This window comes from Perna viridis, chromosome 10, assembly GCF_037379345.1.
Source record: "Perna viridis isolate PV_CMFRI_1.1 ecotype Kerala chromosome 10, ASM3737934v1, whole genome shotgun sequence".
NCBI classification, from domain to species: domain Eukaryota; kingdom Metazoa; phylum Mollusca; class Bivalvia; order Mytilida; family Mytilidae; genus Perna; species Perna viridis.
Window position 1 is genome coordinate 38776097 of NC_142454.1, and position 24534 is coordinate 38800630.

At 34.8% G+C, this 24534-nt stretch overlaps 2 protein-coding genes across 3 annotated transcripts; one reads left to right on the forward strand and one right to left on the reverse strand.

Annotated features, from left to right (window-relative positions):
• Window positions 1–198: 198 nt before the first annotated feature.
• On the forward strand, window positions 199–7926 carry LOC148605689 (cyclic nucleotide-gated channel alpha-3-like). The gene is made up of 5 exons (XM_088547659.1): window positions 199–458; window positions 897–911; window positions 2848–2960; window positions 3944–4161; window positions 4724–7926. Exons 1-5 carry the CDS (start codon window positions 336–338, stop codon window positions 6262–6264), a joined length of 2010 nt encoding a protein of 669 aa, XP_088403785.1. The 5' UTR covers window positions 199–335; the 3' UTR covers window positions 6265–7926.
• Window positions 7927–9121: 1195 nt separating this feature from the next.
• Window positions 9122–23842, reverse strand: LOC148605690 (stomatin-2-like). Of its 2 annotated transcripts, none has more exons than XM_088547661.1 (8): window positions 23646–23842; window positions 17497–17612; window positions 14234–14306; window positions 13678–13760; window positions 12440–12643; window positions 12064–12119; window positions 11437–11515; window positions 9122–10571 (listed from the first exon to the last, which is right to left on the reverse strand). In XM_088547661.1, the coding sequence occupies exons 1-8, from the start codon at window positions 23662–23664 to the stop codon at window positions 10380–10382; spliced, it is 822 nt and encodes a 273-aa protein (XP_088403787.1). In that variant the 5' UTR covers window positions 23665–23842; the 3' UTR covers window positions 9122–10379. The 2 variants fall into 2 exon arrangements, with proteins under 2 accessions (XP_088403787.1, XP_088403786.1); XM_088547660.1 differs by lacking the exon at window positions 17497–17612 and adding an exon at window positions 18634–18764 and having other exon boundaries at window positions 23646–23805.
• Window positions 23843–24534: the final 692 nt, after the last annotated feature.

A 24534-nucleotide genomic window follows, 5' to 3' on the forward strand; every position in this document is an offset into this window, starting at 1 on the left:
TAATCCTAAAATCGAGACTAGAAAGGTGCCTGGGTGTCGTAAATAACATGGGACGAACTTATAATGACGAAATTACATATTTGTGTTTTCTTTCATCATGTCTTGTTCCGTAACATATATTCATGTCATACTTTTCCTTCCTTGGAAACAATCGTGATGAATGCCGTAAAAATATCGTTTTTACCGAACTCGGTTCAGGACATTTGTGTGACGTCATAACGCCATATTTACAAAATGGGGGGAATCCGTTGTGTTACGGTGTTTTCCAAACAAAACTAATTTCACTGAAACTGAAGTTAACTTTATGGGATAATTTCGCATAAAAGAATTTGAAAATGCTCAGGGCTTTCCAGAGATTACGTAATGTAAGGAGAATATGGGCTAAAGATGAGAACGAACAAGAAGAGGGAGATGGCCAGCCCAAACTAGGAAAATGGGGCGAAGTCATAACCAATGTGGTAAGTTAAATACAAAGTAAAAGATGTGTATTGATAATACAATTGAAAACATTAATAGATAATCATGACGTTTGTTTTTTTTCACGATCAAGCAATACAAGGATAACCATTAAGGTATTCAAAATTGTCATCATTTTACATTATTTTCGCGACCCAGGGCTAGGGATAAATTGTTCCTGTACATCCTTAGAAAAAAGTGTCACGATTTTTATAAAATTTAACAGAATCTGAGTTATTTTTTATGCTAATAATAACAAGGGCACACTGTCTGTTTGAAAAGGAGTGAGTACATATAATTAATTATCAGGGCATTTTTTTTTAAATACTTTTGTGTTTCATATATAATTTTATGTTTATGTTTCATGATCATGCCTATGTTGATCAATTGTTACATATAATAAACTATCAAACCTTATCATTTTCACTCTTTTGTTGCAGAAAAGAAGACAGTCGGTAAGTACACATAGACAATAGGCTCTACTATCTTCTTTCAGTTTCTGGATATTAATTTTCATACTTGCTATATTTACAGATAATTACACACGAGAGTGGGCGATGAATATGTGACTGAATTGGCTCGAACTATATTAAGTCGCCATGCAAATAAACAGAATGTAAAAGCGGAAAATTTACAATGCTAATCTCTAGGGGTGTAACGATTCCACCCTGCCACGATCCGATACATATTACGATTTTTTTATGATGATCCGATTCATATCGCGATTTTTACAGGTATGTCTTGTTTGTGATTTCTCATTGACATTTTAGCAAATTACGCAAAAATACACATAGTCACGTCTGTCAGTAATGACTAGCTTTTACCTCTTTCATTCTTTCTACTAAACAAATTTAAAGTGCTCGAAACAGGAGATAAATTGAGAAACACAATTTTATTATCATTACTCCATCTTCGACTTCGGTTATTAAGCTAAATTAGGAATTGGATCGGAAAAGTAGAAAGTAAAACCAGTCCAAGTATTGATTTCCGACAAAATAGCTTGTAACTTTAAGTCGCGATGCACCGGTGGATCATGCATTACCCAATTTACTAATTTCTGCGAAAGTCGCGAATAATATCCGCGAAATTGTTTTTTTTTTTTTCATAAAGAACACTAACTTTTTTCTTCAAAACAACAGATATCAATACCTGCATGTACATGTATGCATGTTTAGTACACAGTCTCCTCAAACATTTATTTATTTATGATACTTTTATATTGTGAAGCCTCATCTATTCCTTTTCGGAAAAAAATCAATACGTGCTCCCTTTAGTGATTCACTTCGTTGACTTAGCAGTGTAAAAATCAGTGCTTATTATACTTGCCAAGCAAAGCTGAAAGTCAGGATTGACTAGATCATGACCTTTCAAAACTCAAAATAATAAAAATAGAAATTTATATTAATCAGCAATTACCGGCTTAGTCACACTGAGGACAAATTGAAAACAAATTGAAAACAACTTATTCTACTCAACAGTGCAGCTAAGGCAACAAGAAAACCGCTTTTTAAACATTCTTTTACTTGTTTCGCATTCCAGATTTCAGATAATACAAGAGTTTTTTTTTCATATGCATACACAATATATTAAAGGAAATTATTATACAATCATACAAAGGCAGAGCCTTTGTTAATGTGTGCATGTATCACATAACATAAACCTTAACAGACAAACTTCAACCTGTAAAATCACTGATTGTTCATCTATAATGATAGTATTCAAATAACAGTGTAATCCATATTATTGACTAACGTTCGAATGTTAGCCTAAATATGATAAAAACTGCCAATACAATACATATACAAAAATGTGCCAATACGGGATTTAACCGTCCAATACGGCTTTTACCCATACAATACGTCATATTGGTCTGGTTAAGGATTTCCTTATTGGCTGAGTAATTGGTCCCCGGCTAGTCATACTGGACTTGGGCTACGCCTCAGTCCATTATGGCAAGCCTCAGACAAATAATTAGGCCAATATGGGAAACTTTAAGCAATAATACTATTGTAACTTTTCCCAAGAATACAGCCAACAAATTAATACAATGAGGAATTGTCTAGCATAAGTTCTTGTCTAGCCTAAAATGACCTGTTTTCGCTAACCCTACCGACCCATTTTATTTTTGCCTGCCATAATGTTTTTTTTCCTTTTGACAAGCACTATTAAAGCCTAAATAGCTTTCCAAAACAAGTCAAAAACTTTTGAAAAAATTGAAAAAAATGCCTATCTTGATATTGATCCCAGTTTTTTAGCGGAAATATAAGTTTTTCTTGGCCTTGTGCCAATTGCTAATTCGTTGGCTGAAACAATACGAAGTTTCTGTTTCTGTTTCTGTAGGCAACATATCTACATATTGAAGTGTTTTTTTTTCTCCTTTTCATATTCTAGTTAAGAAGAAAAAGTGAAGTGGACCCATTTTTGGACAAGTTTACAGTAACTGGTCGCGCCTTTGAGCCTAGTGATGAACACGACTTTGAGTTCCACAAGCTATTCACAAAAAAGTATGCAATTGACAAATTGTTTAAATGCCTAAAAAATTCTGTGTTTCCAGTCATTTAATTTTTAAAAAATTAAGTCACGATTTTTTTTTTCACTTAGCAGAGGACACTTACCCTACCAGTGCACCTGGTCGATGCTCCAAGTTTTCAGTGGAGTCCGGGTTGCTCATTTATTACCGTTAACTTTCTTTGTACATGTTATTTTCAGATTTGGTTATTTCATGTTCTTTGTGTCTGTTTTAATTTCCCTGTTTGGTCTTTATCCCTAGAACATATTCTTTTGATTCCCACTCCAATTTTGTATCACTTCATTACTCTCCAAGTATTTTAATGTGTGATTTATTGATTTTATTTTTTAAAAATTCAAGTAAGAAATTTTTAAATAATGAATTTGCAATATTTGTGTTTTTATGATTAAAATCAGTGAAAAAATTTTTGCAATATGGAATCACCTCATCCTTGGCTTCGAACGCAGTTTTTCTTCTCCAACGATTTAATATCTGTTAAAGTAACAACTTTAACATCATTTAGAACTGCATGCACGACAGATATGAAAACGGCAATTATTTTAAATTCTGGTTAGCCTTCATAGACGTTCAAATAAAATGCTTCCTAAATTCTGCGTCCTGATTGGTCATGATTTGATTCCATGAAGAATAAGTGGGAAAAATGCACTTGGAGATTTTTTTGTGACAAATAATTATGCATGTACCTCATTCAAATATGAGCCAATGAATCCAAAGCAAAGAATAAGAATTGTAACTATGGAAAACAAGATTCTGTGAGTCTATTACAGAAAAAAATTAAAATTTACAGCAACAAAAAATGTAGTGGTGTATCAGTTAGTGTTTGATTATGACAGATCTGCAAAAATGTCCTTTAATGACGGCAGCAGATAAGAAAAAAGGGATTATTGTTTCCATCTAATTACGTGGATTGTGCATCTATATCTCCATCTAAAAATGTACAGGTACCTTATTTTTTAGGTATTGGAAAGAACTGGTTTTTGATCCGGCTGACTATCCCTACTACACATGGTCAATGTTAGTGGCTACAGCTATCATGTATAACATGATTTTCATTATATTGCGTACCACGTTTTACGATAATGTTGAAAAACCAGACGCAATGGCAATTTGGTTCGCATTTGACTACACTGCAGATTTCATCTACATCTGTGATATGTTTGTCAGAAGCAGAATTGGTAAGCTTCTAAAAACATAAGTTCATCTAACAAACAGAAATGTTATAGCAGAGCAATGGTTTTTTTTTCCGACGCAGTCGGTTTAGTTTCGCTTTTTAAATTTTGACCTTAAGGACGCTTTTCTATGGAAACGCTGAAGTCACCTGATCGCAATTCTGTTTCCCGATTGGCCAAATACTGATAATTTAGTGGCGTTCATAAAAACTGTAAATTTTGAAATTGCGTGCCATGTATTATTTTCTTGAAAGAAATGTAGAAAATTAAAAGTAAAATTTTCCTGCGTCCGCTATCTTTTTTAAAGATAGTACTTGTTCATGGTAAATTTGGAAAAGCCACTTTGGGTCATTTGGGAAAAATTATCGAGGTTTGATCACTATTTTCGGAATTGTTTAACCCACCATTTTCACTTTAAAATGCCTGCATAAGTATGGAACATTGCCATGTTTCCGCAAATTTGATCTAATATTTTGTTAAGATAACTTAATCTGTGAAGGAAAATTTTAATATCAAGGTTCGAACATTTTTATGTGTTTATTTCTGACTTAGTATTTTTACTTTTTAGGATTCCTGGAAGGAGGTCTTCTAGTCAGAGATGTTAAACGTTTAACCAAAGTTTATTTAAAGTCGTGGAATTTCAAAGCAGACATTTTAGCATTGATTCCGCTTGACATTGGTTATATATGGATTCGTCACACAGCATTTCGTTTTAACAGGGTTATACGGGTTTGGAGAATGCTTGAAGCTTTTCGTTTGGCAGAAACCCATACAAACTATCCAAATCTGTTTGGAGTAGGTCGGCTTATTGTCTACATTATTATCATCATGCATTGGAATGCATGTTTCTACTTTAAAATCAGCCGATACTTAGGGTTCGGGTCTGATGAATGGGTTTATCCTTCTCTTTATGACGGAGATAACGACACCTTTTTCAAACAATACGTAACCTGTTTTTATTGGTCTTGTTTGACCTTGACCACTATTGGGGATACCCCATATCCAGAGACTGTTCTATCCTACGTTTTCTGTAGTTTGTGTTCTCTCATTGGTGTATTGATTTTCGCAACTATTTTTGGAAACGTAGGTGCCCTGATAAATGGAATGGATGCTGCCAGAACAGAATACCAAGCTAAAGTAGATTCAGTAAAAAGATACATGGAGCTACGGGGTGTCTATGGCGAACTCCAGCACCGCGTAATAAAGTGGTTTGACTACACTTGGAACAACAAACAGTCTTTTGACGATAAAGAAGTCCTGAACTATTTGCCAGATAAACTTAAAGCGGAGATATCAGTTCGCGTTCACTTGGGAACTTTGAGAAGGGTGTCTATTTTTCAAGATTGTGAACCCGGTTTGTTGGTAGAACTTGTACTAAAGCTTCGCTTACAAGTGTATAGCCCTGGAGATTTTATATGTAGAAAAGGAGACATTGGAAAGGACATGTACATTGTCAAACGAGGTAAATTGCAAGTTGTTTCTGATGATGGTAAGGTCATTTTTGTGACTCTCAGTGATGGAGCTGTGTTCGGAGAAATTAGTGTTCTGAATATACAAGGTAACAAAACAGGAAATAGAAGAACCGCGAGTGTGCGCAGTGTTGGATATTCTGACTTATTCTGTTTGTCGAAAAATGATCTTTGGGATGCACTGCAAGAATTCCCTGAGGCGAAGAAAAATCTCATGCATAAAGGGCAACAGCTTTTGAGAAAAGATAACCTTCTGGATGAAGATGCTGCAAGAAAAGAGGAGAGACGTATGCAAAACATGGACAAGAAGATTGAGCTTATACATGACGCAGTAGATGAACTTCAGATTTGTGTCAAACATCTCGCGCGACAGATTCAAAACCAAAGTCAAGGTTCCAAACTTGACACAAGAGCTAGTTTAGCATCGGTCAGGTCTAAAACCAGTTACATGTCAAAACCAGAAACTAAAGAACCACCGAAGGATCCAGAAAAAACAGAATCCTCGAAAGTAGAAGAGACAAAGCCAAGTAAACCTGAGGAGACACAAAAACCGGATGGGTCAAAAGAATCGGCGGATGACGCAAAGAAATCAGCAGCAAAAAGTGAGAGCAAAGGAGACACAGAGAAAAAAGACGCTTGAGAACATTTTCAGATGAAAATTAATGTTCTTGTCTTAATTGTTTTAAGCATTCCTTTGCTTGTGTATCGTGCATGCATTTAGGGTATATTCAAAAAGGAAATTCATAATCTCAAAACTTGAATCGAACATAATTATTTTATGTGAATCTGTTATTAGATTAATTTCAAAGCAAGAACTATGCGATTACATTGCATCCAAAAGAAACTGGACTAACATTAGGAAAGATAAAAGTAATGCTTGTGTTTTATAAAATTTTGAATCTGATAACACCTGCATTATGTTTTTCATTGGTAGGGATTATCTGAACATAACCTTTTGAACTTGTGATATGTCCGAATTTCTTCAGACCCTGTAACCCACCTCTGTTTTTATTTGTATATTGATATAGAGGGGAGGTGTAGGGGTCAGTGAAAATTCGGACTATGATATACGACGTATAGTTTTTGTGTTCGTCCGTCCAGTACAAATCTTGTGTAGATATAAAATTTACGAAGTAATTCATGCGTTTTCGGGCGGGGCATTGTCATACTGATATATTTTATTGACATGAACCTGTATGAAATTGTATGAAGTTAAATTATACTGTTATGTACGTACATTTTGTAAGTATTAGAATTTAAGTACCAGTCCACATAAAATTCGGACACAGACCATATCAAAGTGATTCATGGTTAAGAAAAACCCACTGAACAAACGATGATTTTTCAATCCACACAAGCTGTATATTTTTACGTAACAGATGTCCTTTCCATATTCACATCTGTACTTTTGAGAAAATCATACATTCATCTCCCACTAAAATCAACCAAATTAAACCAAATCAAGAACAATTTCGTTTACAATCGATATAATCTTTTTATCAAAAGCGCAACGACCAAATCAAAAGCTAAGACTGGTAATGTGTCCAGTAACTGTTTCTGAACAATAAATAAAAGTGAGTTGAGTGGGTTATTGAAATTCTTGATTCATCACCTCCTGTCTGATTTTTATAAAGACTGCTACTTAAGATATTGGTTTTTTTCAAATTCAATGTACAAAGTGTATATAATGTTATTCTGTCTTAACTATTTCCTCTGTGATTTTTTTGCCAAAATAATACAAAATCTTATATACTCTGTTTTATCAGTACCAACTCTTTGAATGATAACATAGCTTTTTTGGCATTGAGCAAGTAATGGCCTTATGTTTTTATTATTTTTTTTGCTTACAGTGTTACTGTGTTATGATCAGTATTATCTTCAGGAACGTGTACATTATTTAAGGAGGTAGACATAAGGTAAGGGGCATAACTTTTGAAATCAGTAATATGTTTGTATCATATTTAATTTCTCCTAAGCCTATTAAGCTTACATTTGAAACAGAATGAAATCAATCCATGTTACTTTGATGCTTACCTGAAATTGATGTCAAATGCTGAATACAAACGTTCCCATTCTTTGTGAGAGTTGTGTCCCTTACCCTAGGTCTTGACTGTTTTGTTGAAACGTCGATTGTTTAACATACAACATTCGTATCTTTTAATAGTTTTGAAAACTGAGTTAAATTTGTGCAAGATTTGGGCAACAACTGGTAAATAATAGCCTGCAGTGTATAACCCCTTTTCAAAACGTGGATCCGTGCTTGGTACATGTAACCTGGTGAATTATATAATTATATATATCATACATTTGTTATTGTATAGACCCTCTTTAGTCAGAGAGCTTTTATGAAACCTGGCTTATGGAGAATCAAATCAGTGCTAATTACTTGTCGTTTGCATATTGTGAATTACTCACCAATCCTCCCAACTCTTGCCATGCAATTGAGATTCTGTTTCAACTGAAACATGACACCAAAAAAATAGACAACATCCTCTTATCACATGGATTACATTGGCCTTGTTTCATTGGTTAATGCAGTAGAAGAAGGCTATTTTTTTTTCGCCTTTAAGGACATAAGAAACACTTAATTTATTAATATACCAGTACATTGTTTTTCAATTTAACAATAGACAAATGAAGGATAATAGTGCTCCAGCTTTTCTTTTTTTGATTGCAATATTTCTACTCTAGAAATCCTCATACATGTACCTCCTTCGTGGTTTCGTTCTCGCCTGGAGTATGTGAGATTGTGGACTTGATCCTCACATCGAAGACATAGCTTCGGAATCTCCCCAAGTAGGGTTAGGATGACATATACATGGTTGGCTTTGTGCCAGGATAATGTGTCCCAGTAAGTGACATGCACAGTTGCAAACCTCAAAATGCGACTCAACGTATCGGACTATTTCAGGACACGGTTTTTTCGATTGGGACACACTTAAAATAATGTTCGTTTTCCCTTACCCAACTCTAGCTCTTGGCTTTGGGTGAGTAGATATGTAGGAAAAATATTTTCCTCAAAGTTAATGATTCTGAAAAAAAAAACATGATCGATGAAGTGAAATAGGTTGCTTTGAAATTAAAAAAAATCTTTTCGTTCGGAGAATACCAATAACAAAAATTATTTGGGCAATTTTTTATGGGATGGTGGGGCGAGGGGAAACAAACTGCTTTTTAATTTCAGTCTTGGTGATCACATGTTCTTGCTTAAAAATATATGCTATATACCGTTTTCCATTTGAAAATTTTCAAACTATGCATTTGTATGTACGGACAATCACTGTGGTAATTTTCAGAACAAAAAGAAAAGAGAATTTTAGTACTTTTCCAAACTAATATAGAGTTTTTTTTACTACATACCATGTACATATACCCCATTTAAAAAAAGTGATTTTCTTTTTAACTTATCGGAATTCACATTGAGAGTTTTATTTCATTTCAACTACATAACACTTTGCTAGATTCTATACTTGGTAAATTGAGAAAAAAGAATGAGAAACAGTTCATCAAGATTTTTAATATTAATCCAGTGAATTACATAAATACAAATCAAAACAACTAGCACTATAACAAATACGTTGAAAACAAATAACATTAAAATTCTGGTAGTATTGTATGAGGAAGTTTGACTTTTTCCCCTTGCAGTCTTCTAAATTTCATTAAAATAATGAAATTGCCGAACATCAAAAATCAATCTATCAATCCCTTACCATCCCGTGAAACTAAAGTCGTCGTAATATGTCGTCGTTTGTAATTAGGTGACCATTTCACTATTGCTGCTTTGGTGTCCCGTGTCCAATATAGAGACACACATGCCGGTTTCATAAATGTAAAATATCTCAAATTCTTCCTCAATACAAATTTAAACCAACGAAATCGCTTGAAACTGAAGATATGAAGGAAAATACAAAGATCTGAGGAAATTCTCAATTTGAGATATTTTTTAACTAGCCCAAGAAACTTCATCTTACAGCTGATGTTAGTTCCCAGTTAACTCCTCAATTTCAAGAGATTTTAAGTGGTCGAGATTTGAGTTGAGGAAAATCTTTAGAGATTTTTTTATAAAACCGGGCCTAGAAAACTCATTTTCTAGTACTGCAATATCTGTACTTAGTGTTTTCTCGAGAGATGTATTTGATGTGAACACCCTATATACACCTCAATGCACCCCCTAAAATAGGTTTTTGACTCCTGAATACATGGTGAGGGGCCACCCTGTGAACAAAATTCCAGGAGAAAACACAGATCTTGTGAAGTTGATCCAAAGTTTTTCATAGACTGTAATACCTGGAAGTACACTTAAGGGATTGATTAGTAATTACTGTAAAAATGGGTGTCATACTTGGCAAAGATTATAAAAAGTTATACTAAGCGGCTTTGATCTCGGCACAGGAGATAATGGATCAAGTGGATTAGATAAAAAAAATGCTGGCCTGATTAAACTTTAGAGGTTAACACCAACACAAACTCATAAAGATAAGGGAAACCTTCCCAGACATATACAAAACAAGAGAAAAATCATTCACATATAAAATGGAATAAAAAAACCTACAATTTCATACGAAAAAAATGTGTAAAACTACACCGGACGATAGTGAAGAAACAAAGCTATGACACAGTTCATAGAAAAATATATTACTTAACACTATATCACAAATAGATGTCTAAATAACTGTAGTTAAATATCTTTTACAATATCAATTGTCATTTCAAGAGTTCTGCTAAATTTGCTAATTCCACTTGTGTGAAGGTCAATTAACCTCGGCTAGTAAGCCCTTTTAACATGTCCATAGGAAGCGGGAAAACGATGGTCGAGTTCCTTTCAGCTGCGATGCTGTTCAGTGTCTGGAGATAACGAAGTTGAATGGCGGCTGGTGATTGAGCCATGATGTCGGCTGCGTCTTTCAAAGCGCGTGAAGCACGTTGTTCTCCTTCAGCGGCCAACACCTGAAAAAAATATATCATTAATGGAACTTAAGTGATACCCCGTCACGTAATGGCCAAAAAGCGAAAAAAAAGGATGGCAAAATGTTAAAAATGGCCTTGCTCGAAAACTTCATTTTGGAGTTAGTAGAAAATTAAACTCAACCTCCATTTTTTTGTACTAAACAACTGTATATTTTTTTTTAGAGTAAAAAATCATTGGTATGTTCTCAAGTTATCATCTAGAAACTGTCGAGGGATGGACAGACAGACAGACAGACCAACACCCAACTTTTTGAAGGCTTGCCACTTCCAGTAGTGGTGAATAAAAATCAATAATATAGTTGTGGTTTTATTGAATTTAACATGGTGTAATATCAACAAAACTTGGATAAAAGGACTAAATAATAAAATTTAACAAACTACCTATGGTATTGGATTCAGCAGCACTCCAGCTAAGAGTCATGCAAAATGTGACACATGGTTGGGAAGTCTACAAATCTTTATTTTTGATATTTATTTAAAATGCTCAAGTAAACAGAAAATAATGTGGCTTTTTATAGAAACCGTGTTCTTGGGTGATAAAAATTATATAGAATGCACTAAAGAATTCAATATTAAGGGAAATAACTCTGTAAATGACACTAAAATTCAATAGAAATTATCGGGTTTTACATGTGGATTATCTCCTATGAGCAGAAAGATTGGAATGAATGATTATATATTTCATCATATAGACATATAAAGCAACTTCATAACAAAAATAAAAATATGTAGCCATTTTTTGGGGGTGTGTCACATATGACAGAACTAGCATGATTCTTACAAAATCTGATACTTAAAGATGTATTTCACCTCTTCTTAAATACTGGTATTCAAATCTACAAACCTTAGCCCTGGCTTCTCTGGCTGCTTCTGCCTCAGCTGCCATAGCTCTTTGGAGTTGGACAGGAAGTCGAACGTCTTTGCTACATAAAAAAAACAAATAACATGTTGGATTTCTTGATTTAATTTGCTGTAACTGATCTATTTTGGTTGACCAAACTTCTTTAGTTTATTAATTTATGCTATAATTGCATGGTGTATTTATTACATCCATAGTGCAATGAAAAAAATAAAATAAATTTCTGGATAAATATGGCATCCTTCGTGTGTGACGTCGGAATTTGGACTTACCCATGCTTGTCTTGCTTAGAAAAAATCATTCTCTTATGACATGATACATGTACGTTATATGCAGAATCTTACTCTGTAAGCAGTTGATTAAGATCCTATCACTACGGTTATGACAGCTAAAACTTGACCTTTAAAATTTGAGGCTATGACAAGAAATTACTATTATAATTAAATTTCAAGATTGCAGAAACTTCACTTTTAGTACCTTGAACTGAACCAGAAAGGTTGCTGATTCCAATTTTTAATTATTACAATCTTTGTATATTCATTCAAAGGAGAGTAAGACTTGTGCTTAAGATGCCATATTTTTCGTGTTTGATGTACACATGTATGTACTTACATTTCAACCCTTTCTACCTTGATTCCCCATGGGTCGGTGGATTCATCCAAGATGTGCTGAAACAATAAACTTCCATGATTAAAAAAAAAATCGCTTTTCAGCTACATTTGCTTTTTAAAAACAGTAATTTTCTAGTAAACAAAATAAAAAAAAAAAGAAAAGAAACAAAGCAAAATAAGCATTATATCCAGTTCTTATGCTTTAAAGAGGTCGAATTTTTGACAAAAATTAACAAGTTCAGTCATATGGGCACTTTATACCATACAATATATAATTTCATGTACCCATAACACCAAATGGCTCCCTCCTAACATTTAGTTAGGTTATACAGCTCATGTCAGATAAGAATCACAAACTATAGCTAGCTAATGTATACCTGCATTTGTGCGGCGATTGAGTCTCTGTCAGTTAAAATCTCTGACATATTCTTGGTCCCCAGGACGTTTCTAAGCGTTGTTGCAGCCAGAAGTCTAGTAGAATAGTCGGCATTCTCGACGTTACAGACTGACATTGTCGGGTCGAAAATACGACTGTATATTACAGCGTCCACCGCGACGGTAACAGAGTCCTTGGTCAAAATCTTAAAAATGAATGTATAAATTCAAACTATTTAACATTGAAATATGGCATATATCTCTATTTTTACCGGATCACAGTTTCATATACTATAAAAAGCGAATGATTACATTAGACGTTAATATTCAGGCGCGGATCCAAGGACTGGCGTACCAGGCGTACAACCCCCTCCCCCCCACCTCTAAATGGGTAAGAAAAACATTTACACCACGAGTTTCACCCCAAAATATTTTTTGCTTTGCTTTGCACGGCATTTAATTCAATTACCTCCCCCCTAAACTCAAATCCTGGATCCGCCCCTGATATTAAAAGAAAAAGCTCCTGTGAAAAATACGACCTAGACATATTATTTTTAGACAGCATTTAAAGAAAAAAAATAAGAAATTTTGAACCAAATCATGGACCCCGAGAAGGGAAGAAAGTAAGAAACAAGGATTACACTAATTGAAAGCAAAATATAAATTTAAAACAAAGCATGGAATATATGAGCAAAATATTTTCTTCTGCTGTAAAATGCCTGGTCATGGAAAGGTAAAGGATAAGGGACATTAAATCATTAGTGCTCATTTAACATAAAGTACAGCTGAAAATTTGTAGTATTCAGAGAGTGTATTGTGAATTTGAAGACTTGAATCCATAATAACTTATTAAAATGATGAAAGAATTGCTTAAAGTTTACCAAAATCAAGAAACTCTTTAATTTTGTGTCTTTTTAACGATTTGTTGTATTTCAGACAGGAAAATGGTGTCCACTTCCAAGAAACCACTTGATATTTAATGAATACATTCATCATCATAAAATATCAAACTGACATAGCTGTGTAAAAAAAAAACCAGCAATTCTTCAATATTTTGCATATATGCTATATTATTCAGACATCACTGCAGCAAGTTAAAGCCACAAATCACTGGTTTTCCTATTATTATTTATATCTTAGAATGTTTTGAACAATTTTATGTTATTATAACAGAGTTGATATTTCAAGGCTAAGTTCTGATGTTGCTAACAACAGGGTATAATGCCTCTAGGATCCTTACCTCTTGCGGAGGCACATCATAAGAAACTGTTCTGAGGTCGACCTTTTTGAACTCATCCAGACATGGCAATATGAAGAACATCCCTGAAAAAAAGAAGGGCAAAATATTGTCACATTTTTGGCAATACAGGGTGTGTTGTTCTTGTGAATATCTTGGTTTTTTATTTGGTTCAAGTGCGAGTTCAAATTAATTAGTAAGAAACTGAGTATGTTTCACTGAAAACAAAAACATGTATCGACAAATGGAATCCATGAATTCATAATTATGTATTGAAAAATATTTTCATGGATTGACAAATAAAATCCACCAACTCATATTCATGTATTAAAAAAAACACTAATTCATAATAACGTATTGACAAATACAATCCACATATTAATATCTCTAAAATTTATTATTCATTACAAGTATTATCGATTGTGCTAACCATAAAGAATTAAAAAAATCCCGAATGCATTTCAATGTTTAAAAAATATTTACCCTTAATTGTTTTGTCACTATTCTTATTCACATTCTTAAAGTATACAGACAGACAGACGGACAATTTTTTACTCACCAGGACCCTTGGCTCCACCAGGAAGTACTCGACCAAGTCGAAATATGACCGCTCTTTCGTACTCTTGGACAATCTGAAATGTTCAGATAGTTTACTTTGGAATCGGAAGCTTATCTTTAGAATGAACAGACAAGCATTAAGAAAGCTGACAATTCTGTTAAAACCACAGCATGATTGAAGTAAAGACTACTTGATTTGCAACTCTAAGGATTGAGCCGTTTTGTTATCCAAAAACCTTTATGAAAAGGGGGTACGTTAAAGTTAATATGTACATGTACATGTAGCATGTTACATTTTTTTCACACCAAACAGTTGCACTTAATTTTTGTTGAATAATTTTGTAAAAGATGTCATAAATAGTGAAGCAGTGAAATTTTGAACAGAAACACCATTTTATACCCATCCACTCTGAATTAGGAAATAGTTTGCTAGATATTTTTAAGCCATCTTTTCCAAACTGAGAAACTTTAAACAGGGAAAAGTCTTATTTCGGAGGTAATTAAAGGCAAACAATTTCACTGAATGATTCTATTTTGAGTTAAAGGTTACAAAATTATGCATCCCTAAATTTGACAGACGGAGAGAGTTGAGCGGCTAAGGGGTCTGCTTTCACAGTTAAAATATATTCAGACGGCATCAAGCCGACCAGGTCAATTCCGCTTTCAACCTATCTACTGTAACGGGACATAACAGACAGTACTAGAAGCAAGTTCTCACCGAATTGCTCCTTAGTTTGGAAGTTGCAGACGCAAGTATTCATTATAGTTATCTTGACCAACTCGCCATTCATATATGTTAGTAGGTAAAATTATCTAATAACGTCGGAAAATACATATGCGTGTACAAACAAAACGATCGACACAATTCTGTAAAGTTTAAACCAATAGCAAGATTTACGACCATTGTCGCCCCGTGCAGGTCCGGGTGTTAAAAGAATAGGCCTGCAGCAGCGCTAAGCTTGTCGTAAAATGCGACTAAATAGTGCTCAGAACCCTAGCCGGGGGCTAGGGCGCTCTGCCCACAGAGCAACTGGGATGTGTGCCCCAGGTGGTGGAATGGGGTACCACTGGCGTGTTACATGCTGGGGTTGTCAGGCTATAATACGGAAAACCTGACCGCAAACCATAGTGGTGCACCGTGGGGAAAATGCCACGTTCCTTGCACGTTAAAGAACCCTACTGTGGTATTCTCACCGGAGTGGGAACCATAGGGCTCCGCCACAGGAGGCTAAATTGCCCGACCCTACCCACCTCTCCCCATTTCCAGTGGCAATCAAAATTTGTCGACCCGATTGTCCTTGTGTCCCATCCATTTTTCATTTCATCATCGTTTCATGTTCATTTTATCATCAATTTCATGTTCATCGTCTGAATATAGCTGAAATATTGCTGCTCGGACGTTAAACCTCAACAAACAAACAAACAAACGACCATTGTCAATACGAGCTTCTTGCATGGTCATAAGGCTTACAGGAGACACGTGGCGGGAGAAGAAACTCCAATATTCCAATCAAGCGGGAAAATCAATGAAACCCCAAGGTAAAGTAGGTGCCTGCAATTCTTGACTCACGTTGGACTCGAACCAAGAGCGGTGTCGACCTCGTGATTACAAGTCGAGTGTTTTAACCACTCAACCATTCTGCTCCGTAACAAATCAAAATTTTAGAATAATAATATGGGGAGATGGGTTTCAATCATGTATGGACAAGTTGGAAATAACTTGAACTTGTCCGTTGGGTAACCTTTGGCAATTACAGTTCTTTCTATAAACTGTAAACATTCAAAATGCCAGGATACATTGAAGCTGGAAACGATTTAATATTTTATGCATGTTGGCTGTTCTTTTACTATTAATGCAGTCAGTTTTTATAGTTTTCTAACCAGTTAAACTAAAGTGGATTGAAAAATAATATGAACGACTAGAATAACATTGTAACTTGCTCAAGAAACAAAATATTGATATATCATAAAAGAGTAATATCGAACCATGAACCACAGAAGTGTAGAAGTACCAGTCGAATGAAGAACCAGACAGGAGTAGAAGCACGTTGTAGTTTCTATGTTTTACCATCAGAATTAGACAAGATTTACCACATCTTTCTGGTAAAATTAATCAAAAACCTTAGTGGGAACGCTTAAAATACCCCAAACGCACACGCGAACATCGATCCCATCCAGAATTTTATTGCTACTTATTATTTATTAAAAGAAATTGGTCCAAAATGTAGGCACCATCCAGGGGACAAGCCTAAATCATTGATTCCCTCTTCACTGATTTCTGTGAATATTAATCCCATTTAAGATTTTATTACTACTGAAAGTCTTCAAAGTTCGAAATCGAAAAAAAAAAAAAAAACAATGGAAGCGCCATCCAGGCGAAAGACGGACGGGCATAAAATGCATTTACCCGATTCTTACGAAGACTTGCACTACGATATTTTCTTTTCTACACTTTTACCTCCCAGAGATTCATTAAAATTTAATACACTTTTTTTTTAAGTTATTTGTACAACTAATCGAATTCCCGCGACATTTTATAATACGGGTGAAATATATTTCCGCCGTTTCAAATTTCGGATACGATCAATCTTGGGGATGGATGTCATAGTGTCTATATCTGGGTGTTAAAAAAGTAGGTACTCAGGCGCCAATGACTCCTAAAATTTGATGTGGGCTACTAAAATTTTACTGTGATTGTGAAGGATTATAGAAGTTGGCTACCAAAATTTCAAATGTGGACTACTAAGCCAAAATTCAAGGTTAAAACTCAGTGTAATTTTATGCCTACATGTATGGTCATGACTCCGTGGACCTGTGCACAGATTGATCTATTAAAAAAATGATTAGTGGCGGATCCACATACTTTGAAAAAAAAGAGGGGTGCCAACTCCCTGTACCTCCTCCGGATCTGAGAAAATAATTAATGCTCTGTTATATCATGACAGTAAAAAAGCACCAGATAGTTTATTAATATAATGATGACTTTATACAGAACGGAGCAAACTTTATGACAAGATTTGTAAACGTGAAATCAACATGAATTGAGTCTTCTGATGAATTTCACATGAACATCCTGTAAGACAACGGTAAATTTCGAGTGTGATCGAATCACATGAAATTTATATTAATCATGATAATACCACGCGAAGCTTGATTCGTACGAATTTCACAATATCACTTTAGACTGTAACAATACAAGAGACAGTTGGTGTGTATTCGAAAGTGGTTAAAATATATTTGTGCATGTTTAGTAAGTTTTCATACCTTTATGGTCATGCAGAGCGAAAAGGGGAAGAATAGAGCGACAAGAACATAAGAAAGTCCCATCAAAATACATCCACAGCAACCCAAGCCGCCGCCATCTTCCGGCTCACTCCGCCCTGTGCAAACGAAATTAGTAGCCAATGAATTCGTTAGAAAATTAAACGTTCCTACAATATCTTAAAATAAGACCTATCATGGAGTTTCATTTGTAAAGACCTGGAAATATGTGTAGCAATGACAGCACTTATCATCTACATGAATTCTATACACGTGTGTACATTCATAACTGACATACATAAACTAACGTACACTGTACGCACATGCTGAAGTACGGGTAATTATTCTAGGTCTAATGAAACGTCATATTAGATCTTATTTTAACTTAATAAAACGACGTAAACTTTCGAAAACTTTCTGCCATTTTACCAAAATAAGCACCAAAAATTAAGGAGACGGGCTTTGTATAAGCTCTGCTTGTTTCCGAATCCTTGCCATATACTTATTGTACTGAATGTAATTGTATTATTACTGAATAAAATAATAAAATATGCTTGAACTAAAATAAGGACCAGTGTACATGCACATATTATATTTGACAGTAATCGACAGATTTCCCAAGTTGTCGTCTGCCCAAACTTTTCGATGAATCAATTTTGATTAAATTACTAAAAATTCATACTCGAATTCTGTTTATGTTTTCAGTTGAAATTTCAGAAAATTTACGCCATTTGACCAGTGATCAGATATGGTGCTACAGAGTTACTAAATACTGAAGTATGAACGCCACTTTCAGTCGATTAATTTACCCCTAATTTGAAAATCTGAGGGCAAGCAGGATAACTGAATTTAATTACACTGTATGCATGTCCATTTTATTTTAAATCGCGTCTTGCTTTGCCCCACCATTCCCCTTCCAGTCCACAACCTGCAATCTTGACGTTTTTTTTATTAAAAATCTTGAATATATCATCTAATTGCAATTAACAACATTTTCCAAATAAGCGTTCACTAAAAATAGCGTATTAAGGCAAGTAGTGAAACAACGTGCTAAGACCAAAAACACAGCAGGGGAGTTAGTGGAATTGAAGCGTAAGTGCATCCAAGAAACCATGGATTGCACACAGGCTCGTTTCATACCTTAATTGTGACGCATAGGGAAAACGGGAAGAAAACAACAACGAGAACATAGGAAAGTCCCATTAATATACAGCCACAACAACCAATGCCCTCATCTGTACCAGTTAGGTTGTCTTTATCTGCATGTCGAACTGAAAAACACACGAGGTGTCTCACTATTTTGGTAGAAATAATTTGATATTTATGCTTTGATACGCAAGGGGGCAACGCTATTTGAAGATTTTTTTTTTAATTAGCCTTTTATTTCCCATTGAGTTTTTTTTTGTAAGATAAGACCAATTTGTCGTGGTGGACTTTTTTACAATCAGTTAAAGTTCTACCCTTGTTTTTTACATTTTATCTTCCTAAAAATTAAAATTGTTGCTTCCTTACAACGCGTTTGGTGTTAATGATAGGAAGGGGGCGTTGGCGAAGAGCGTATTATACAGTAAGCTTAACCTCGCCTGAACTTCGAGTTGAAGTTTAAAAGTTTAAAAATAGGTCTTAATTATTAAAGGCTACAGTAGCCTGTGCATACATGTGAAACACACGTATTTTTTTATTATTGCCCCGTCTTATTTATACATGTATATTGCTATGCCGACCATATATAGGTCCAGAAATAAGCCATTCTCGACATTACAAATAATGCTGCGTACACACCTAATTCGCATTCAATTCGAATTATCCAGTTTGCATTGAAAACGTCAATAATGTTCACAGGTATTTTGAATTCGCTTTGTGTTTACGTGTGTTAAATAGCAGTCTTTGTAAGAATCATGCAAATTTTGTAATATGAAATGCACCTAAAAAGGCTATACATTCTTATTTATGTTATTAAGTTGCTTTGTGGGTCTATATGATGAAATGTATTATCATTCATTCCAATCTGTCGGCTCTTAGCAGATAATCACATTGAAAATACAATAGTTTCTATTATATTTAATATATATTTAAGTGTCTTTTATAGAGTTATCTCCCTTAATTTTAAATTCTACAGTACATTTCATCATTTGATATACATGTAGTTTGTATCTCCTTAGAGCATGGGTTATATGAAAAGCCACATGCTAATTTCTGTTAGTTATAACAATTTAAACAAAATATCAAAAAATAAAAATATGTAACCATCAACCACATTTTGCACGATTGTTATCTGCAGTGCTAATTTAAAAAGTCAAATAAGCATGTATTAGATTGGTCTTCATAACTCGCTTTTGCCGAAATCGCCCATTGACACAGTATTTGAATGCAAATTATCGAATTTGCATTATCGAAAACGTATCCTGAAGCTAATTTAATAATGCCATTATTTCGATTCGCATTGAACATTCGTTTTACGTGTGAACTGGATTTTACCGTGTGAACACAATCAACATTAGACGCAATTTTGTATAACTTTAAATATAAAACAAACGTTGACAAGAATTAGAAAGGGGGGCTATATATGAGCCAGCTGACAAATGTCCCATTCCACTATGTAATTTTTACAAAGAATGTTAAAGAATGGTCCATTGAAATTTTGATTATCATAAGAAATGTCCAAATGTTCAAAAAATTCAATCCCAAACACTGAACAATTAATACAGGACTGTGTAAAATCATTTACATGTACGTGGAACTTTTTGTAAAATATAATTTATGCGTAATTTTTTTCTTTTACTTCGCCATACTGTATCATCCATGCCTATGTCGGAACCTGTGCAGGTCCGGGTGTCAAAGGAATAGGCCTGCAGCAGCGCTAAGCTTGTCGTAAAAGGTGACTAAATAGTGCTCAGAAACGCTCTGCCCACAAAGCAACTGGGTTGAGTGCCCCAGGTGGTGGAATGGGGTACCCCTGGCCCTGGTGTATTACATGCTGGGGTTGTCAGGCTATAATACGGAAAACCTGCCCGCAAACCATAGTGGTGCACCGTGTTGGGAAAGATGCGTTCCTCGCACGTTAAAAAAACCCTACTGTGGTATTCTACCAGAGTAGGAACCATAGGGCTCCGCCACAGGAGGCTAAATTGCCCGACCCTACCCATCTCTCCCTCTTTCCAATGACAATCAAAATTTCTTGACCCTATTATCCTTGTGCCCCATCCCATTTTTCATTTCATCATCATTTCATGTTCATCGCCTGAATATAGCTGAAATATTGCTGCTCGGGCGTTAAACCCCAACAAACAAAACAAAAGCCTATGTCGGTTTTTAAAAAAGCTCATTAAAACTGGTGTTCCTGTATGTTATTTCAGGAAAGTAAGAAAAAAATACCTTTGTTATTATATATAGACTGACGGCAATCATACTGATATTTAACCTTAAAGTTGACCTCCCCGGCAATTTTAGTTAAATAGATTAAATGTCGACAAAATGTAAGTAAGTGATTAGTACATGTCTATATTGTTGCCGTTGCGTTTTATTTTCTATTTAAACCACGTAAAATGACCTTAAGTTGATCTTGAGAGCAAGTTCAAACTTTCTTCTCTACGTCATCTTATGCTTATAATATGATTTCGCGCCAATTCAATGACTTGATTAAATGGCCTTGCACTAGAAAAGAACGTTTGTTAATATAATTTAAATCGCCATATACATTTAATTTATCAAAAATCATTTTATTGTCATGATTTAATAAAGTTCTGAAATTAAGACTGGACCTATACAACATACAACTGAGGCCTTCACGCAATACTTTTTATTTTTATCTACTTTATAAAAAGATAGGGTTATATATTTGCATGATGTACTATACGATTGCATGCTGGTCTCAGTGACTTTGATTGTCTCGCTTTTTAAGTGTCCCCTCCTGTTCGGCTGAAGTAGAAAATAATTCAGAACCAAAAAAGCTGGGGTAAACTGTTCATGCTTTTATACTTAGGGGATATTGCATGATTTAGAGATAATTTACTTTGGGATGTTTCGATGTTTATTGAAAGAAATATCAGACAACAGGAGCGAAACATATAGTACATAACAATAGGGAAACAGTCTGTATTCGGAGGTAAATGCAAGGTAACAAAGTCACCGCCGTAACTAAAAAATACGTTTGAACATTTTTCTACACACAACCCCTAAGGGTGTTCTAAAAGTTTTTATATTCAGTTATATATCATATATTTTGTGATATGGAATTTTAAAGATAGTAAAGCATCTTGGCTCACAAACTTAAATACAAATTGCAAAAAAGTAGTTGAACAGACTGTATTGGAAATACATTCCTCCTAATGTAAAAAAAAATAGAACAAAAATGAGAGATTCAGATTTGTCATTATGGGGTTTGAAAGAGTTGTCAATTCTTTTTTGTCGGCAAGCAGTTGTGAAACCTTTCATTCATTCTTCTCGCAAATCCGCGTGCAACTTTCAATTTCAACTTACTAAATTTCACAAGCCAGCTTGGTCGAAGTCAACCCTTCATAACACTGAATATGACGTGACAAATTGGCAGAAGTGACTTGGGATGTAAAAGACAAAAAAACAATAATGTCAAATGTCATTTGAACACTAGTCAGGAAATCATGGCCTGTCATCATGGTGCGTGCTCAATTTGCTCTTGCCAAATGCAAATTTTACTTGCCTTTGGCGAGTGATGGCTAGTCAGAGGAGGTTTCATACACTGTGTTTTAAGGTTCGGTCATCAAAATGATTATGCAAGCACAACATTGAAACATTTAGTCTGAGAAAAGTGTCAAATTTGGTCAATGGGATATTTGTGCATGCATCAATGAGTACATTAAGAAGAATTTAAAAAAACACACTGATAACCATATACCTGCTGATACTGAATATCATAAGGGGTGGATCCAGGATTTCAGGTTCGGCCGAAAGTAGAATTAAAGCGAGAGAAGACAATTTAGGGGGTAGATTTTTTGGAAAGTCAAGATGTTATTGAAGTAAAAAGACATTTGTCTGCAACCTGTGATTCTGTGCCTGATCATGACGTGTGTTTTATAACACTGAGCAAAAAAATGCCGAAAATATCTTCAAAATTTCTATGGCTGGAAATACACATTTTGTCAACAGAAATACTCTTTTTTAAGATTGATTGATTGATTATTGTGGTTTAAGCCAGAGCAGCAATATTTCAGCTAGTTTCAGGCGATGAACATGAAATGTATGCTAAAATGAACATGAAATGATGATGATGACAAAATAAAAAAGGGATGGGTCACAAGGGTAATAGGGTCAATAAATTTTGATTGCCACAAGAAAAAGAGAGGAATAGGTAGGGTCGGGCAATTTAGCCTCCTGTAGCGGAGCGCAAAGGTTTCTACTCCTATCGAATACCACAGCAGGTTTCTTTAACGTGCAAGGAACGTGGCATCTTTCCCAACACCGTGCACCGCTATGGTTCCCGGTCAGGTTTTCCGTATTATAGCCTGACATCCCCAGCATATAACACGCCAGGGGTACCCCATTCCACCACCTGGGGCATACAACCGAGTTAATTGCTCTGTGTGCAGAGCGCCTACCCCACGGCTAGGTTTTTTTTTTAAAACAAATAAAAGTAAACTGTGTATGCAGTGTATTTCATAACAACAAGAAGACGTTTCCGCTAAACATGAATTTGTTGCGGTATATTTGTACGTACGTGAACAGAAGCATGCAGGATGCGAGTTCATAGTACAAATCCACTTATGATATATATAAGTATCTTAAAATGTCAAATGGCGGTAAATCATAATTATCATGTATATGCAGACATCATCACTTCCCTTATGAGTAGACCTGATCATAGCAGCCACACCCATCGGGCCTAAATGCAGTGATGTAGGATTGAGCTTTCTTGCGCATTTCATGTTATCTAAAACATATCTGATCACCGTTCAACACTAAAGATCATAACTTGTTTGTTTACAAAATGTCTGTTGTAACGGTTGTTTATTAGTGTATTACGTGTAACTTCATTTGTCGTTTGTTAACGAACTTAGAAACAGTCGATAAACTTGAATAGTTACAAAAATATATGCAACGTGTTTCGTGTGATGCCATCAATTGATATTTGTATGAAAATTTCTACTAAATAGTCAAAATATCAACAATTTGCCTACCTTTATTATAATTATCCATTTTAACGATTCGCTAGTGACCAAGATTAATCAAAGATTGAACACACGGTTATTTTCACCTGTACGCTGTGACGTCACGGGTATATAATTCCCGATACGAAAATGCGGCCACTTATAAACAGGTAAATTTCACAATTTATAATTGCGTATAGACGCCTCACAAAACCCGAATTTCTGAACCCTAATACGACGTCACTAGGCTAGTCATATGATACACAAACTTAGTACATTTCGAAATTACTTATATATTGGCCTCGTGACACGGTTGCTTAACAAACATGAAAACACTCAGGTAAAAAGCGGATCTATATCTGATATAAAAGGGCTATAAATATATTATTGTAATTATTTAAGTTGATCTGAACGTGTTTTAAATATTTTATTGGCATATTTAATGTGTACAAATGAAAAAAATAAAATATAACTACGTTTCCCGCTTATGATATTTTTGTTTGACGAATTTCAATAGTTATTATCAAATATCACCTTCTGCATTTTTGTAAGGACTTAAATATACAGGGAAAATTGACCAAACAAAAAAGAAAAAAGAAAAACAAATAGATCCGCGCCTACAAATTAAACCAAAAAGTTTCAAAAAGCAGGTGCGGATCCAAGGACTGGTGTGCTGGGGGTACGCCCCCCCCCACCTAAATCGGTTAGAAAAAAATTTTCACCACAAGTTTCACCCCATAATATATTTTGCTTTGATTTGCATGTTAATTCAATTAGCGCCCCTCCTCCTAAACTCAAATCTTGTATCCGCCCCTGATAAGTGTACGGGGTTGACCAGCCACGATAACATTATATATTACCAGCTAAATAAATTTTCTGGACAATGCACATCCATCAGGTAAACAATGTATTTATAATT